The sequence below is a fragment of the Crocodylus porosus genome, unplaced genomic scaffold (assembly GCF_001723895.1).
Source record: "Crocodylus porosus isolate Cpor-Errol unplaced genomic scaffold, CroPor_comp1, whole genome shotgun sequence".
Lineage (NCBI taxonomy): Eukaryota > Metazoa > Chordata > Crocodylia > Crocodylidae > Crocodylus > Crocodylus porosus.
In genome coordinates this window covers 68,159,161-68,176,595 of record NW_017728949.1, presented here as the reverse complement: position 1 = coordinate 68,176,595, position 17,435 = coordinate 68,159,161, and the positions used below count along the sequence as shown (strand labels likewise).

The window sequence follows — 17,435 nt, the reverse complement described above, 5'->3', positions numbered from 1 at the left end:
GGGGTGGGGGTGTCCTCGGCGCAGCATGCAGCAGCAAGACTGGAAGTGCGGCCAGCTTCTCTGTGCCACTGCCACAACCCGAGGCCTTCCAAAGTACCCCGAGGGGTACATGTACCCTCGGTTGAAAAGCCCTGCTGTAGAACTCCTCTGCTTTCTGAGCGTCACCAAAATAAACCTGTTGTTAGCACAGGAGATGGTACTATATGGACTTGTACCAAAGGGACCAGAGGCAATGTTATTAAGGATTTCATTGGCATGCGTTAAAACTAGTTTATGGAAAGTAAGAAGCCCCTGGGTTTTTAAGTGTTTGGGTTTCACTGAAAGAAAGGTGCCTGAAGCTGGGACTACATTAATTGAAATACTACATTGACTGGGAGAAGGAAGTAGTCAGAGAAGAGGTAGAAAAGTGGAGGAAAAAAGACCGGATTCACTTGTTTCACTGAACCAAGAAAGAGAACTGATGGGAGGGGCAGAGAGTTTCAGGTGGTTACTGAGGTAATAGGTTTTCATGGTATGAAGAAAGAAAGCCTATAAGGGTTGGGGTTTTTTTTGTGGGAAGTAGAAGTATGTTGTTTAAGTGTTTAATGTATGTAGTATCTTTTTAGATGCATGTAGTTGTTTTTGCAATATGAAGTTTTGGTAAAATAAGGATGCTCAATATGTCAAGCTTTGTAAGTACAGGGTGATAAATGTGTTTTTAATCAAATATGTAAATACAAAAAGATTCCCATCTGTACGTTTACTGCAGATGGGCCATGTGTTTCATAGTCATACTCAGTGTTGGCTTCATTTAATCAACTTTATAGTTGGTTTCCATTACTGAGCACATGTTGCTTTTGGCAGATGTTTAATGTTAGACAATGCATTTAGTGAGGTGTACTTGTATGACAATGTAAGATGAAGGGTTTTCTGCCCCCATGTTGACTGGGGGGAAAACCCTTGTCTTATATTTGAGTAAATATGTTAGTTTAAATCATAAGTAAAGTATTTTAGTGGGCAATAGACATCACATTCATTCATAAACAAACTGTTCAAGTCTCTGTTTAAACTGCACAGAAGATTGTGCAAAAAGCCATTTGTTCTTTGCACATAATGAAGTATACACACTTCCTGATGAATGCAATGAAGCAACTGCTAAATTCCAAAACAGAAAAAAGGGAAAAACAGTGAGATTCAAAGCTAAGCCATCAGTAAAATGTGTGCTTTCCAAAGTCCCACTTTTTATAAAATCTAATTTTTTTTAAAAAAATGACAGTTAAGTAAATTTGAACTGAAAAGTTGATGAAATGCAACTCCAGAGACAAAATTCTACCTTACGTTAAGGTACTGTGGAAAGAAATTAGAGGGAATAACACAAGATGAAGCAATAGCACTTCAGTTTTCATATTTACAATTTGTCCCCAACTAGCCACTGGAACTCTTACCCTCTAACAAAAGATAAATAATGATTTTTAAGAGCCATCAGTGATACTGCTGAAATTGTATATTATATGTCATATGCCCAGCTGGTTGAAAACAGAATTTTTCTTCAACCTTTTACCTATATATTAGAAGCTTCATAAGGACCATGTAAGAGAGATATTTGGCTGGCTGAAAAAATGAAAAGTCTCAGTTGGGTACTCAGCTAGTGTATTTCTATTCTGATAAGTCATGAAAGACCATTCTCAAATACTTAACTTTTGTCCAGAGTTGAGTGCATAAGACGATGGCATTCCCTGATCTAAACTGTGCTAGTTCTATAAACAAGCAAAGACAATTTCAGTCAAGGACTCGGGTAGAATTATCTTCTGTTAGAGAAAAGGCACATATGAACTGCATTCACATTCAAGACCTGTGTACATTTGAAGAGCACTGACTTCAATGAATGTATGAAGGAAAAAAGTGTGGCTGTCATGTTTCAGCATTATAAATGTTGCTAACTAGGCAAGGAATCTTAAACATCTCTACAAAAAATTTACCTGAAAGAGTCAAACTATATTTTGCCAGCTACTACTGTATTTCACTTCCAAGTAATAAATGTCTGAAAGCAAAAACTTGATTCTTCACCTGAGTCAGTTCCAGGGAGAATGTATTTATATTCTTAATGGTCCTTCCTTTGGCAATCATAATGCTCTTGTAGCAGGCAGGCTTTACTTTGCACACTAGGTTTGCCTCCACTCAAATCTGTAACAGTACTATAATATATAAACTGAAAAAAAATGGGCACATTGCGCTGAAGTTTATTGCTCTCAACTGCCACGTTTACACGTGCACCCGGGACTGCGGCATGTTGAGCCGGGTTGGTCAGCCTGCCAGCTTGGGCCTGCTCTGACAGCTCCAGATGCTGCAGAAGGCCTGGCTGGGGCTCAAGGGTGCTCTAGTGCAGAGCCAGCCAGCAGGTAGCCCGCATGCTGAAGCACCCTGTGCCCCAGCCAGCCCCTTACGCATCTACATGTGTGATGCTATGCACTAAATAATGCCACTGCAGGATAGTACTTGTATTTACAAGTACTAACCTGCAGCACAGCTAATTAGTTTACTGGTGCCTAATAGAGCTGCACGTGTAGTACTTCGAAGCTAATTAGGCAGCTCCACAGAAAATGTCTTGTGTAGATGTGTCCATGCATCTTTAGATAACCTAAACTTTGAAGATAAAAGTAAGAAAAAATAACTCTGAAGTGTTTAGAACCTGTGATGTTCCTCTCTATCCTTTAGCTGTTTATTTGGTTAGTTTTTTTTACATAAGCAAGTGTACTTTACCTTTTAAAATGGCACAGCTAAATAAATAACCGTGGGCTACATTATACCAAACTCCAGTGAAATCCAAGACTTCTTTTTTTTAAAAAAAGGACCTGAAATTTAAGTGTGAAAACAAATACAGCTTTAATAAAAAGGGGGGAAAAAGCACTAATAATAAAACTAAGGTTCACCTTGTGCCCCAACCAGCCCTTCTGCAGCATCTGGAGCTGTCGGACCAGGCCCGAGCTGGCAAGCTGACTGACCTGGCTCAACATGCCGCAGTCCCGGGTGCACGTGTAAACGTGGCAGTTGAGAGCAATAAACTTCAGCACAATGTGCCCATTTTTTTTCAATTTATATATTATAGTAGTGTTACAAATCTGAGTGGAGGCAAACCTAGGGTGCAAAGTAAAGCCTTACTGCTACAAGAACATTATGACTGCCAAAGGAAGGACCATGAAGAATATAAATACATTCTCCCTGGAACTAACTCAGGTGAAGAATCAAGTTTTTGCTTTCAGACATTTATTACTTGGAAGTGAAATATAGTAGCAGCTGGCAAAATATAGTTTGACTCTTTCAGGTAAATTTTTTGTAGAGATGTTTAAGATTCCTTGCCTAGTTAGCAACATTTATAATGCTGAAACATGACAGCCACACTTTTTTCCTTTATACATTCATTGAAGTCAGTGCTCTTGAAATGTACACAGGTCTTGAATACAAGGCGAGCCTTAGTTTTATTATCAAATAGACAAAATTAAGAGAACACGTATCAGAATAAAATTCACCATGTACTTTGCATAGAAATATCAACTTTGTAACTTCATTTTAATTTTTACTTTGCAATGGTGCTGAGGGACACCAAAGCAATGCCATTTAATATGAAGACATTTGCAATTTCAAACTATATATAAACTTTTCATCCCTCAATTGCTCTAAAAGATACTTTCTAACGAAAGAGATACCTTAATGTACTAAGTTACTATATAATCTATCACATCTAAAAAGCAGTCTAACATGAGTAACAGCAGTAATATTGAAGTTCCAGTATGTGATGGATGCAATCAATAGTGCTGCAACGTAACATTCTCATTTTCAAGCAACTGCAATGTTGCTTTGAATATTTTTCAGCTTCTTTTGGCACTTTCAGACAGACTCAATCAATTTTCCAAGCTGAGAGAAGAACTGGGACAATATAAATTGATTGCTAAGATGTTTCCCTACGGGGTTCCAAAGAAGGTTCTATTTTTAGCCTCACTACTTCACCACGGCAGAGAAAGTATGCTAGAAATGCAGCACTCAGCAAAAAAGGCTGCACCTGCTGTAACACACTGTTTTCTTTTAGAAAAATAGTTTGACATGGCAGCTACAATCAAAGAACACATGCTTCTCAATATTAATACAATACGGTAACTAATACTATGATTTTAAATCTTTATAAGTAAAACAGAAATAAAAGCTTTCTTATGCATTTTGTGAAAAACCACGTCAAGGGAAAGGAACATAACCTTCATACTAAAATAAATGAAAAATCCAGGGAAATGATGAGGAGTGTTTATATTTGAACTTGGAGGTTGAAAAGCAGAAGCTGGTTTAACTCCCCCCTTATCCAAATCATAGGTCCGTTAGGAGAAGCCACTTCTCTGATCAGCAAAAGCACTATCTTCTTAAATGTTTTAGGTTCACGAAATATGTACAAGCAATTTTATTGAGAAATGGAACACAAGACAAACGCACCTGAAATTCCTTAAAAAGGAAGCCAGGAAGCAGCTGAAAAAGAGACCGGTTCACTGTGAGAAATGTAACCCTCTCAGACAGTGTTACGGCCCCGAATCCAACAGCTCATGAATAAGGTCAAACCGTTCCTAAATATTAAACAAACATGGCTTCATTTACAATATCCTCAGGAAGATGCATCACATTACTATGCACAACAAATGTTAAAGAAACCCAGAGAAACAGATCATTTTATAGCTATTAAATGCATTATAGTATAAACACAATTAAAAGGTATTAAACAGTACAATGAGAAGTAAGATTTATTAACTCGTCTCCTTAGGTAGGATATTGCTGCCATGAATACAGAGAATGCTGCTGCTCCTGCTATAATGGAACAACAACTATTTCAGGTTCAGCTTTGTGTCATGTAATATAACAACCTTTTAGATTTCTTAAATAAATATTCAAAAGATCCACCACAAAAGACCAGGTACGTTAACATGATTTACTCAGGGAACTGAAACCAGAATATTGAGCCCTTCATCTGTTAGATGCCAGTCCAAGTCTGCCTACAGCAGTAACAAATGGCAACATGGTCTTAATGCAAGTACTATCTGGACAGATTTTGACATCATGAAATCCATCATCGTAAGTTTTACTGTTGTTGCGTACTCAGATAAGAAGCCTGTAATGCAACAGAATTAGAGACTGAACCATCCTTCCATTCTTAAGCTATACACCAAAGTCCCATATGAGGCAGTCCCAACTGATGAAGTCAAAACTCAGGACAAAAGAGGAGTGGCATGGCCCTTTACAAGCTGTCTTGCTGCTCAGTGGCCAGAGAGAGCACACAGCCTGACAGGTTTGTCTCTGGAATAACTGGCAATTTGAATGAACCACTGTTAACTTAGACACACACACAGCATTATCTCTGGAAAAAAGTGTAAGTACATTTTATCTTGCCTATTTCACAGGTACATGAAGTGGGACAATGGACTGGTATGTCTATAGGATCCTGGAACAAAAGGCTTCCTCACTTGGAGAGAAATGCAAGGCTTGTTTACACTCTTGGAAAGGGTTAGATGACTGACTTCTCAAGGAAGTGGTGGGAAAGAAGCCTAGACATTTTTTCCTTTAAGGGTCACGACCTGTTCTATCCCTTGTTCTGAAGTCTTAGCAACTAAGGAGGATTGACACAGCCTTGGCTGCAATGATACAGTTGGGCAGGGTCCTGTTTTGAGCAGGGGGTTGGACTAGATGACCTTCTCAGGTCCGTTCCAACCCTAATTTTCTATGATTAAGTTCCACGAGCAAAGGAGTCAATTAATATTTTTTTCAGGATGTTTGCTCAGAAACGTTGATTCTCAAGGGGTCAGAAGAGAGATGCATGAATCTCTCCAGATGTTAAATCTCCAGACGCACTACTCTTTAGGTTCCCTTATACATTTAAAATGTATATCTACTTGCTATGTCTCACATGTAGACACAATAAACATGTGGTGTGTCCATCAACAGATAACTTCATAGTCTTATATAAAGGGCAAGTTTTAAAGCCTGGAGTTATTCAATCATAATGATTGGTCATAGTCCTAAAGCAGACTCCCAAGTAACAAAACAACACAACAAAAATGAAAAAAATATACTCATCAGGTTTTCTTCCTCCAGAAGAGGAAACACTACAATTTCAGAATGTTTTTTGCCCTAAAATACAATCAATAACAAACTGGGAAGTAACTATTTACTGCTATTCATAGTGAAGTGGTAGACCATGAGCAAGCAGCTTGGACAATGCATGTGCACCCACAAGTGTGGTTGTCTTTATGCTTCTTATCACTGAGGTAGGGGGATGCCCAAAGCTATAAGGATCAGCATATGCATCCAAAGATGGAATATATATAGACAACCACTTAATACCCATTTTGCCATAGATAATTGGGGCAGTTTAATGAGTTACTGAGGGTCATGTAACAGCAGAGAGAGAGCTAAGAGTAAAATAGGCATCTTGCTACCTTTGCCAGTTCTTCAAACACTCCTTCCAGCCACACACACTGTTCCTCTATATGAAGGTGCCATACAGGTCAGTCCCGTGGGGGTGGGGGTGGGGGGTGGAGCGCAAAAATCAGGGCAACTGCCCCAGGCCCCGCAGAGCCAGGCAGAGCAGCGTGGTAACTCCATGCTGCTGCCGGCTGCACATCTGGCAGCTCAGCACCCCCTGACCCCCGCTGCCAAATCCACCGTCAGCTTCCTTGCATCCAGGGGCAGGGCCCCGCACAGGCTGATTTGCCCCGGGCTCCGCACCCTGCTTGGGTCATCTCTAGTGCCATATATATGTTTTTGTAATATATGAAGTAGAAAACCCCCTTCTTTTTTTTAAAAATCAGTCCTACTTTTGTTCAGACAGACAGCTTTGCAACTAACCATTTTTGACATGGCATCACAAAGTAACTAGAATCAGCACCCATTGTTCCTAATTTTTCAAGTAAATAAAAAGCTGCAGTTATTCTTCAAAATGAAAGTACCTTGCTTATGCAGAATATGGACAGGAATGAAAGGCTCTAAACTTCAGTATTTTACTGGCACCATATACACATAAGTTTTAGTCAAAAAAATTCACCAACCCTTGCAAACAAATTCTAACTCCCCCTTGCACAGTCCTAATTCAATTTTCCTCTTACTGTTAGACACAGGTAAATTCTGGGCTACATGGAGGGAAGGCATCTGTATCCCAAAAAGATTAGATTTAAAAATACATTCTAAAAATGTTACATTTTATACTGAAATTTAATCACGCTGTAGTTACACTAAAGTTATGTTTCCTGACACCCATGATTTCCATAAATTCATACATAAAATGAAATTCAATTATATAACTGAAGTGCTAACTGCTACTATGGTTTTGCACTTCACACATATTTATAACCTACTTGCATTTATCTGCATTGTTCTTACCAACAACACGCCTTCATTTATAACAACATTTTGTGGATATGACAAATTGTAGATAAGTGAACTTTGGGTACAATTTTGATTTGTAAAAGGGGCCTGATGCAGATTTCAGAATGTAAATCTGTAGATGTTAATACATTTGGGCCAAGGTTGAAAGGTCAGAGCCAAAGGTTACATTTATAACTAGATAGTGGAAGTAATTGTCATTGTTAACTCAGGAAAGAAAACAACCTTCATGAAGGTTGCTTGAAGGTACTTTTCTCATGTTCAAAAGCAGCACTTCTATCCAACTGAAACTGGTCAATACAGGCATCAAAGGCGGTTAGAAGGCACAGTTAACATTTTAAAAATACAGTGTATGAAACTTCCAGATTTGCCACTATAACTTATCTGAGGTGGACAGAATCTGTAAAGAAGTTAAACTATTGTAGACATAGTTAAACTACTACAGAATAGTAAAATTAGTAACTGTTTAAGGAAAGAATTTTCACAGTCAATAAAAGCACTCTCTCATCAGATAGGGAATTTGTAGTATCTACAGTATACCTTGCAGCAAAGTGTCTTTGAAATAAGAGACATCACCTTGAGTTGTAAAAGCAGAAAAATTATTACTGTTCATGCACATTTCTGTAAAAAGCATCACTTCCTTCCTTTCCCTTTCTTTTCCATGTCTTTATCACAAGGTATTTAGTGTAATTTGCAGACTTGTTGAATCTGACAGGCTGCACTGTAAGCGCTTCTGCGGTGGCCTCAAACTGTAATACTTGGATCCTCTGTTAGCAAACTCTTGTGTGATTCCACAAGCACAGCAGCTTTACTGGGAGTTACAGATTAATAGCCATAGCCCATGGCAGTATATTGTGGTGGAGGAAAAAACATCCTGGAACAGTCTGAGAGAGTGAACAACTTCCCTTTGGAAATACAAACATTCTGAAGCTGTCAAAATTTTAAGCTGTACAATAAACTATACCTGGTCCTAAGTGTGTTCAATAGGACCTTCATAAATTAAGGAAATAAATGAGTAGAATATTAAGCATTCTGACTGTAGGGTTAACTTACCCAGATTGCTAGTAAGTTGAGAATGTATCTCGAATTTCAAGTTACCAAGTTAAAGGGCTTAATTTAGAGGCTGTGTCCTGCAAGGCACTTTTACACGTGGTTTGACACATTCTGATTCTAATCAAAATACTCCAGCGTGTTGCAGTGTCTTGTGTATTCAGTGTCCCATGTTTCTAAATGGTGGTAGGGGTGCTTTAACTAAAGCTTGTTGAATGAACTTTAGATAAAACACCCCATCACCATTTTTAAACAAAGTATGCTGAATACACAAGACGTTGTGGGCATTTTAATTAGAGCGGCTCTTGGGAGCCCCCACACTCCATCCTGGAGCACATGTATAGATGCCCATAAGCTGCACTTTTAATATCACTGGTCACTTCTGATGAAGTTTGGCTCATATCTCAATTCATTTCTCTGACCAAAAGCAAATAATCTACTTTTGGAATCTAAACATTCCTAGCAATTCAGAAAATTCAAAATTATCAGAAGATTTAAAGCAGTAGTTAAAATTAAAGGTGATCTGGAAGGGAAAGGTGGAGAGAAAATAGAGGAGAAGAGACCAGAAATTAGTCCTGTGGGATTTTCCCAGAGATGTTACAAACACAGAAGAGCGGCCGTTACCAGAAACAGGACTGACTTGATATGTAATGCCAAAGGACTTAAATCATGAGCAGATATAGTAATTTCTTTGACATCTAGATCTCATTATATCACAAATGATATATAGACTAAAAAGTATCAGTTGATACTTTTGCAGCTGCAGCCTCTTACAAACAAAAAGTAGCAGAAGAATTAATATTAATACTACAGTATAACCTCATAAATCTGGATACGAAAAATCCGGAATTCTCGAAAATCCAGCACTTTTAAAAATACACTACATCGTGCAGTAGTGGCAGCCAGTCCCAGAGCAGCGGAGGGGGAAGCTTGTACACAGTGGCTGGCACTGCCATCCACCACTCCACACCGCTACTCTGCATGTGACCACTGCTCCGGGACTGGCTGCTGGTACCTACCCTCCCAACCCCATTTGGGAGGGTAGGTAGGTAACTTCTGAAGAAGTGGACATGCCATTCAAATGTCCCTCAGTTTGAGAAATGGAATCTTAACCCCAAAGCTACCTATTTGCACATAAATTCCCCCCTGAGATTTGAAGAATATTTAATTCAGCAACTGATGAAATAAGGAACCATGAAACTCAAGTTACAGGATGGACTTATTTATATTAATTTTATGGGCTAAAATTAAGACATAGAACAAGCTGCTTATAGGGAATTTGTGGAATCTATCTCATTTGAAGTTTTAAAAAAATGCTGGGTAGGTATGTTTGGGATGGTTCAGAAAGAGCAAATCCTACACCTGGGCAGAAGACTAGGACTGAGCTAGATGACCCCCAAAGTTCTACAAATGTCAAGTTTCATGTGCAATCTATTCAAGTTTTATGAACTGAAAAATGTTTCTGCATAACTAGCTGATGTTGCTTTGCTGAAATTAAATATCTGAAAGCATCAGCAGTATTCTTAAAAGCCTGTAAGCACAAAAAGCAGTGAAAAAACTCAGCAAACCTGTCTGTTGTGCAGGCTGTGGCAGTGGTTGGCTTTGCTGTGTGTTGTAATGGACAGAAGTAACTTGTCGATATTGCTGACTGGAGTGTGGATACTGGCCAGGAGCACAATAACAAGTTGGCATCTGAAAAAAGATCAACATTTAGGAAATTCACATTTTCAAGTTTATAAAAGGCAGCAGAAAAACAATGAATGCTGAAAGAAGAGAGAGGCAGTTTCTGTGCTGCAGCAAAAAGATGCATATAATAATGGCAATTCAGGCAAAATATGCATAATTAAATAAAACGTGGCTGTCCAGCTGGTGGGGTTAACAGCCCCTTGGTCACTGCTGCTGCTATTGTTTCAGCTACAGCAGTAGCTGGGGACTGGGAACTCCCTGGCTTCTGCTGCATGCTCCATCCCCAGGGAATGGGAAAGAATGGAGTGGTGTAGTCCCATGGTGCTAGGGGAGCCAGCAGCCCAGAGTACTTATGTGGCACAGGGCCACAGAGGAGCCCACAAGAAGCTGAAGGGGTGCCACGCCATGCAGGGAGCGGCATTTGCATGCCCATGTAATGGAGTATGGAGTCCCCACCTTCACATGTGGTACAGCTGGACAAAGAGCCCACAGGTGTGTGCCTGTGGCCAACCCCAAGTGCCCTCCTGAGGTGTGCAACCACCACTAGTGCAGCCCATTGGGCAGGTGGCCCTGGCCACTTTGAAGTTGGACAGCCCCACAATAAAAGATGCTTAAAGACAGAGTATTCATTTTGTTTCAATTTTATCTTTCATTCAGTAAAGCGCATTATGGTGTATTTCTGGCATGGCAAAAAGGAATGCAACTCGTTTGTTTTCTGCATTCCCTATACTGGCATCATCAATAATTTTCAGTAAATTTTGGAACAGGCTCTGTGGAGGTCTATTAATTGTTGTTGTTTTACAAATAGGGTGAGGCCAAAATAAGCAGTTATTTCATCTTTACGTACCCGAGTGGGTGTACTAAAAAGACAATGGTTTTTCCACTGTAAACAAGTTTATTGTTTAAAAGAATAAAATTAAAACATTTTAAAAACAGAGCAGATATATGCATATTTTATATTATGTTAGATATTAAATCTCACTGCTAATGATACAGATTTATTTTTTACTGGGTGCTTCTACCTGTGGTACTAAATGATGGCACAGTAAAAGCTCATACTTGTGCTGTGCCAGTGGTCCGCAGTCATTTTTAGCTGCTATGTCGCTGCAGAAAAATGCTATAGCGAGGGAGTGTGTTGCTACAGTGATGTAGCTGCAGCATTAGGGTTTGCACCCACCGATGCTATGTTGCCGTAGTGCATTGCTATGGTGACACAGCATCTCATGCAGACACGCCCACTGTCACTCATAAGTCTCTATCAGTTATGAGTAGACAAGCATGAAACCTGGATGGCTGTTCATTTTGTAATTTGACTTCAAGGCACATAAGCAAAACAAGCAAAAAAAGATCCACTAACCTAGGGGTATGGAGCTCACCTTGCCCCCTGGGCTGGATCTGGACCACGTGGTTCCTCACACATCTGCTGCTGATGGTCATGTCCACAGGGCTCCAGAGTCCTGCATTGTGTCAGGCTATGCCCACCCCTAGTTATGCCCCATATTACTAGGCCTGCCAGTAGCTCAGCTGGCTGTATGTTTAATACCCCTGTATTAGCTTAATCCCTTACTTAATATGCTCATTAAAGATGCCATGGCCAACATTTAAGTTGTGCTGTAAGGGAAAACACAGTTTATATACCTGTGATATCGGTTGCTGCATATATCCCTGTTGCTGGAGCACCTGCTGGTTAACAGGATGACTGGATGCAGAATAGCCAGGAGCAGGAACTGGTTGGCTTGGTGGTGGTGGAGGAGGTGGGGCTGCTGCTATGATATAGCCAGACTGCTGTGGGGGCTGAAGTACTACAGTGGACTGGAACATGGTGTGAGCTTCAGCAGTATCAGAAGATGGCTGGCGAGCAAGACTCATATGGCTAAATTGTGACCCTAGGTTGTCTTGCTATAATGATAAAAAAAAAGATGGTAAAATTAAATTCCACTTTGAAAATAGGTGAAGAGTACTTGTTATGTCAATTCTTCAGTAAGCGTAAAATGACAATATCCAGTTATATACGGTATTAACAACGTAAAGAAAAATAATGACAAGTAAAGCTTCAGAACAGAAACTGAACATAGGAATTATTATTAAGGTAATTTGTGGAGAAATTATGCTCAAATATAGAATCATTTCAAGGTTTAATATTTGAAACAAAGAACAGGTTTTATTTAGGTATGTCATTCTCCATATTGTGAGGGTAAAATATCAAGCTGCTATAAATTAGATCCACAATTGTTGTATTTTATACAATTACTGTATTTATCAGTATTTTCTGATCTGAACCAAAGGCCAAGTGAAAATACTTAATTCTCAGAGAAAAAGCAGGATGCACACAGTATTGCCACAGAAGAAAACTAATGAGCATATATATCAATCGTGAATAAGTGCTGATGAATCTAATTTTGCATTTTGGTTTTTACAGAGCAAAATAAAAAAAAAATACAAAAAAATTACTGAATGGCAAAGGGACTTTATTTTCAAATTTTCAATGAGTGTGTGTGTCATTTATTTTTATCTGTAGCATGATAACACTGATATTCTACAATTAAGGATTGGGGTCCATTTTATAGACACTGGAAATGTTCAGTGAAGTTCCAACTCTTTCCATATTATGTCTTTTTTTTTTAACCTGGAAGCTTCACTTCACACCTCAATCTTGGACTTTAAAAAAGGCAGTGGCATACACAGACATCATGCCATAGCTATATTATGGACACCAGGCCTTCCTCAGTTTGCACTGAAGAAGATCAAATGGCTGAAATGTAAGTTCTTCATTCTGCAAAGCAGATAATGGATTGAGAAAATCATCCAAATTACATACAAGTATTTTCCTTACATTTTTGTGTGACTCCTGTATTTTGCAGAACTACATCACACTTTACACCACAAAATACAATAATGCTAAAGCTGAGCATATTCCTAATGAAATTACTGGTAGATTTTCATTGTAATTAAAACTATTTGTAATATTTTAGCTATTGTTTTTAGCTCATTGCTTGCCTGTCGACTCAGCTCTCAAGCTCAGCCCTCAGCATGCACACATTTTAACTCAAGGTCTGCTTTTCAAGATGCATAATTTAGAAGGAAGCTAGTGTTCCTGAAGAGATTGAAATTGGAGTATGAACACCTTTCCAACTGTTTCAACACAGTACAGGCTGAGAAAACAGAAGCTTATTTACATCACACTATCAGTATAACTAAACTATAAGCTGGAAGAGTTCACCCGACAAAGATCACATAGCAATTCAGTTTTTATGGGCCATTCACCATGATATCTTTCTGTTGATACTACTACTAAAAGGAAACTGCAGGTCTTTTTATGGGTTACGGGCACTTATCACATATATTCTGGACAGAGACCATCAGCTTATTTTACTACCAGCCATCTGTAAGAAATACATTTTGAAGATTACCAGCTTGGTTCACATTTGAACTGGTGACCCAGAGGTGAAATGCTCTGAATCTATTACCAGACCAAACTGAATACCACCAACCAGCCTGCTGAACACAACACCTAGTCAGAAGAAACAAGTGTTCATTTCCAGTGGTGAAAATTTTTGAGAAGTTTCCTGCAACTGCCTCCTCTTCACTACTCCAGCATGAGGAAGGTGTGAGGAGCAGAGGTTGCTCCGCATCTCCCAGTCCTGGGGAAAGTCGTGCACCATTTCAAGGCTGGTGACCACAGCCCTGACGTAGGGCTGTAGGAGCAGTACCCAAGTGCTGTGCAGGGGGCAGCTAGTTCCCCAAATGGCACTTCAAAGCTGGTGCCTACAGCTTCCTCAGGAGCAGAGGGAACAGGAGGCAAAGACCCCAGCCTATTCCCTAGAGCAAGCAGTCCTTGGTCTGTGGAAGAGGTGGGGAATATTGCAGCTGAGCACCATACTGAAAAGGGAATGTTACAGTGTGACCAATGTAGAGATCCCAAAAATTTGAAACACAAAATCAAAGAATCTTATGTTAAAAAATAAAATTATAGTGAAGTTATTTTTCTCTTTCAAAACTGTACATTTAAATATATATAATAGTAACTAATTAAGTACTTTTGATTATATGGAGCTCAATGAACTAAGGCACATCTGCACATTCTTTATTAAAGAATGTATTTCTGGACTACATTACAACATTAGCCTAATACAAAACTATACTTCTACATATCTCACATCCCTATTGTACTAATGTTTGCAGAGCACTCTGAAGGTATCATACCCAGTGAATGCAATAAACATTTTTAAACACAGAAGTACAAATCCTAAAAGGCCAAGCTTATCAATAATGGGCCTCAACCATTAGGGTAGGAACTGTTTACCTGCTAAAATAGAAGGGGATACATCAGTTGGAAACTGAAGAACACTTCTTGCCTTAGTGCTGAAAATGTTTTTGTCCTATACATACTGTTTTCAACACTAGGGCATAATGATCCATTGCTGACATGTATGGTCAGTTGTGAGCCCTCAGAGTACTTTTTCAGGTGTGCAGGACTTCAAAATACATTTGGATTCATTAAACAATTATACTGATTTGGGGGAGAGAGAGAGAGAGAGAGAGAGAACACTAAGAGAAATTCAGCTGCATTGAAGAGCAATCCATCTGCTCTACTCTGCAGTATGTGGAAGCTAACCTGTAAGGCTGCTTAGAGATGTAAAAAAACCAAAACAAAACAAAAAGAAAACCCAATAGTGCTTTACTTTAAACTCTGAATGTCCCCACACCAAGCCCAGCGCATGCCCAGAAGAGGCACTGCATTAGTTTGATCCAGCTTGCACAATGTCTGTATAGATCAGGCGCTTCAGCAGGGCTTTTTTGGCGCTTTTATCTAATACCATTTGATTCAATCAGCTATTAGATAAAAGCACCAAAAAAGCCCTACTGAAGCATGCAATTTTATAGATGCTGTGGAGCTGGGTCAAATTAATGCACTGCCTCTTCCAGTAAAGTACTGTTTTGTTTTGGGTTTTTTTCATGTCTGTCAGCAGCCTAATAGTTTACCAGGGACTATGGATTTTTATCTCATTACCTGGATTAGCTTTTGTTACCCCTTTTGTTCCTATGGGTTTATTGCTCATCTGCTTGTTACCCAGCACTGCTCCCTTCCCCCTACCTTCAACCCCTGTCTTTTGTATTCTATTTTCTCTCTCCTCCTTATAATGCTTTCTGTACATCCTTTCAAAGCATCTGACAAGGAGAACTTGGGTTTGTGAAAGCTTGCACACTCACTCACTCTCTCTATAGGAACATATACACATCTTATTTAGTTAGTCTAAAGGTACATATCTATCCTATAGGTCTGTGTGAAGCTTTGGTTGCTGATTCGATTCAACAGAGATTCGGCCCAATTCAGGGGCCGAAAATCCAGATCTGAATCAAATCAGGAAACCCTCTCTCCTATTCGATTCAGAGAGATTTTGATGATTCGGACACAGACACAGCTTTAAATGTTTATTCTGCATACCTCAAGGTATCAGGCAGCCCACAAATGCCAAGATGCCGGGGTGGATGGAGCGTCCCACAGGAGCGTGGCGGGGTCCCCAGTGCGCCTGGTGGTGGACCCGGAAGTGGACCAGAAGCACTTCCAGTCCACTTCCGGGTTCACCGTAGACCACATGGGGGGCCCCCTTTCCCAGTGACTCATGCCTCCTGGGTCTGGGTCTGATGGGGGGGGAGGGGTTCCCCCATGTGCTTGGTAGTGGACCCAGAAGTGGACCGGAAGTACTTCCAGTCCACTTCTGGGTCCGTCACTGAGCACGTGGGGCCCCCCCTGCACTCCTGTGGGACGCTCCATCCACCCCACCATCTCAGCGTTCATGAGCCGCACCTGGTACCTCGAGATATGTAAAAAAAAACGTTTAAAGCTGGGTCTATGGCCGAATCACTGATTTCCAAATCAGCACTGAATCTTCAGATGTGGCTGAACAGCATCACTGTCTCCTGATTCAGGCTAAATCTGAATCCGAATCAAATACAGCCCATTTCACACACCCCTACTATCCTGCCTTGTGACTGGCATTGTGATGATACAAGGTATTAACAGCGGAAATTTTTGTTGCTATCATATACCGTTTCAAGGCAAGTAAAAAAAGAGAGAGAGAAAGGATATTACCAGAACCTATACTGCAATTGTTTCTAAACACTAAAAACAAACAAAAATGGTAAAACCCCAAAATTTTACCACATCCTGTGTTTTTGTTAGCATCTCTCACACCCTTTTTGTATATATAATTAACAACTCTGAAATTTTTATTTATTTTTTAACTAAGCAGGTTAATTGTCATTTCAATCAGAGGGATATTCCTTATTAGATTACATTCTTTATCAAACTATTCAGTACAATCTCCTGCAAACTTTTGCCTGACATGAGCCCCTGATACTAAATGCCACCATCAGGAGCCCCTAGTCAGTAGATCTGTTTGCCAGTAAATCTCATCCCTCAATGCCAATTGGCATTAAGACAGCCAGATCTGTTCATCCATATAGTTAACATTTTAGGATTACGCATCACGAAAGCCAGTGTTAGCATCTAAGGAGGAAATGTTGCTAAGAAGAGCTGGCCAGCACAGCTGAAGGAACATTTACCGTTTCAATTTTCATTGCGTGAAGATGTTTTTGGGACTTAACTGGAAAACAGAGCTCTTTATTGTTCTGGCTGAAATATGGCACTACACAAAGACAACAAGGCAGGGAGAGGGACTAGACATAGAAAGAAATAGCTGGGAAGAAATGGAAAAGGGGCAAGATGAAAATCAAGAGGTATAACAAAATAAAGAATGACGGGCTATGGAGGCAAGAGGAGTGAAGAACTGCCTCCTGAGAGGAAAAAAAAATCCCCTCTCCTCAATAGTGCAAGTTATTCTCAACCTTCAGGTAGTGCCAGGATCTTAGGCACTATTTCGCTAGCTTAGGCAATATTTTACTACAGCTGAAACTATAGCCAGTCAACATCTGTGTTAAATACACCCACCCACACAAACTAACCAAAGGTCAACATCCACTAATATCACCCTTGCAGAGAAGAGATGAATAGAAAATATAGTACCACAGTATATTGCTGGGTAGATGACACTGGCAGGAGCGGGGGTGGATAAGAGACGGCAGAGTACTGAACAGGCTGTGAAGAGGATTGCAGAGGCCGGATAGGCTGAAGAAGTAGCAGTTTCATAAACACAGTTAATACCAATGTAAAAAGACAAGTAAAAAAAAAGAGGAACCAGTTAGTCTTTTTCAATGTTGTAAGACAACTATTTAAAACACTGATATTAAAAGTTACACAACTGGAAATTATTTAAAATCAAAATGCTGCATATAGTAAAAAATGAAGT

The 17,435-nt window shown here is 39.7% G+C and overlaps 1 protein-coding gene across 12 annotated transcripts in view; it reads right to left on the bottom strand.

Annotated features, from left to right (window-relative positions):
• The window catches only part of R3HDM1 (R3H domain containing 1), a 169,974-nt gene that overhangs the window by 43,293 nt on the left and 109,246 nt on the right, over positions 1-17,435 (bottom strand). For 9 of the 12 annotated variants that reach the window (XM_019554019.1, XM_019554028.1, XM_019554025.1 and 6 more), the window contains 3 exons: positions 17,153-17,254; positions 11,764-12,024; positions 10,008-10,131 (listed from right to left, as the gene is read on the bottom strand). In XM_019554019.1, the coding sequence (XP_019409564.1) occupies positions 10,008-10,131; positions 11,764-12,024; positions 17,153-17,254 (487 nt within the window). The remainder of the gene's footprint in view (positions 1-10,007; positions 10,132-11,763; positions 12,025-17,152; positions 17,255-17,435) is intronic. The other 3 variants (XM_019554026.1, XM_019554029.1, XM_019554023.1) reach the window with 2 other exon arrangements.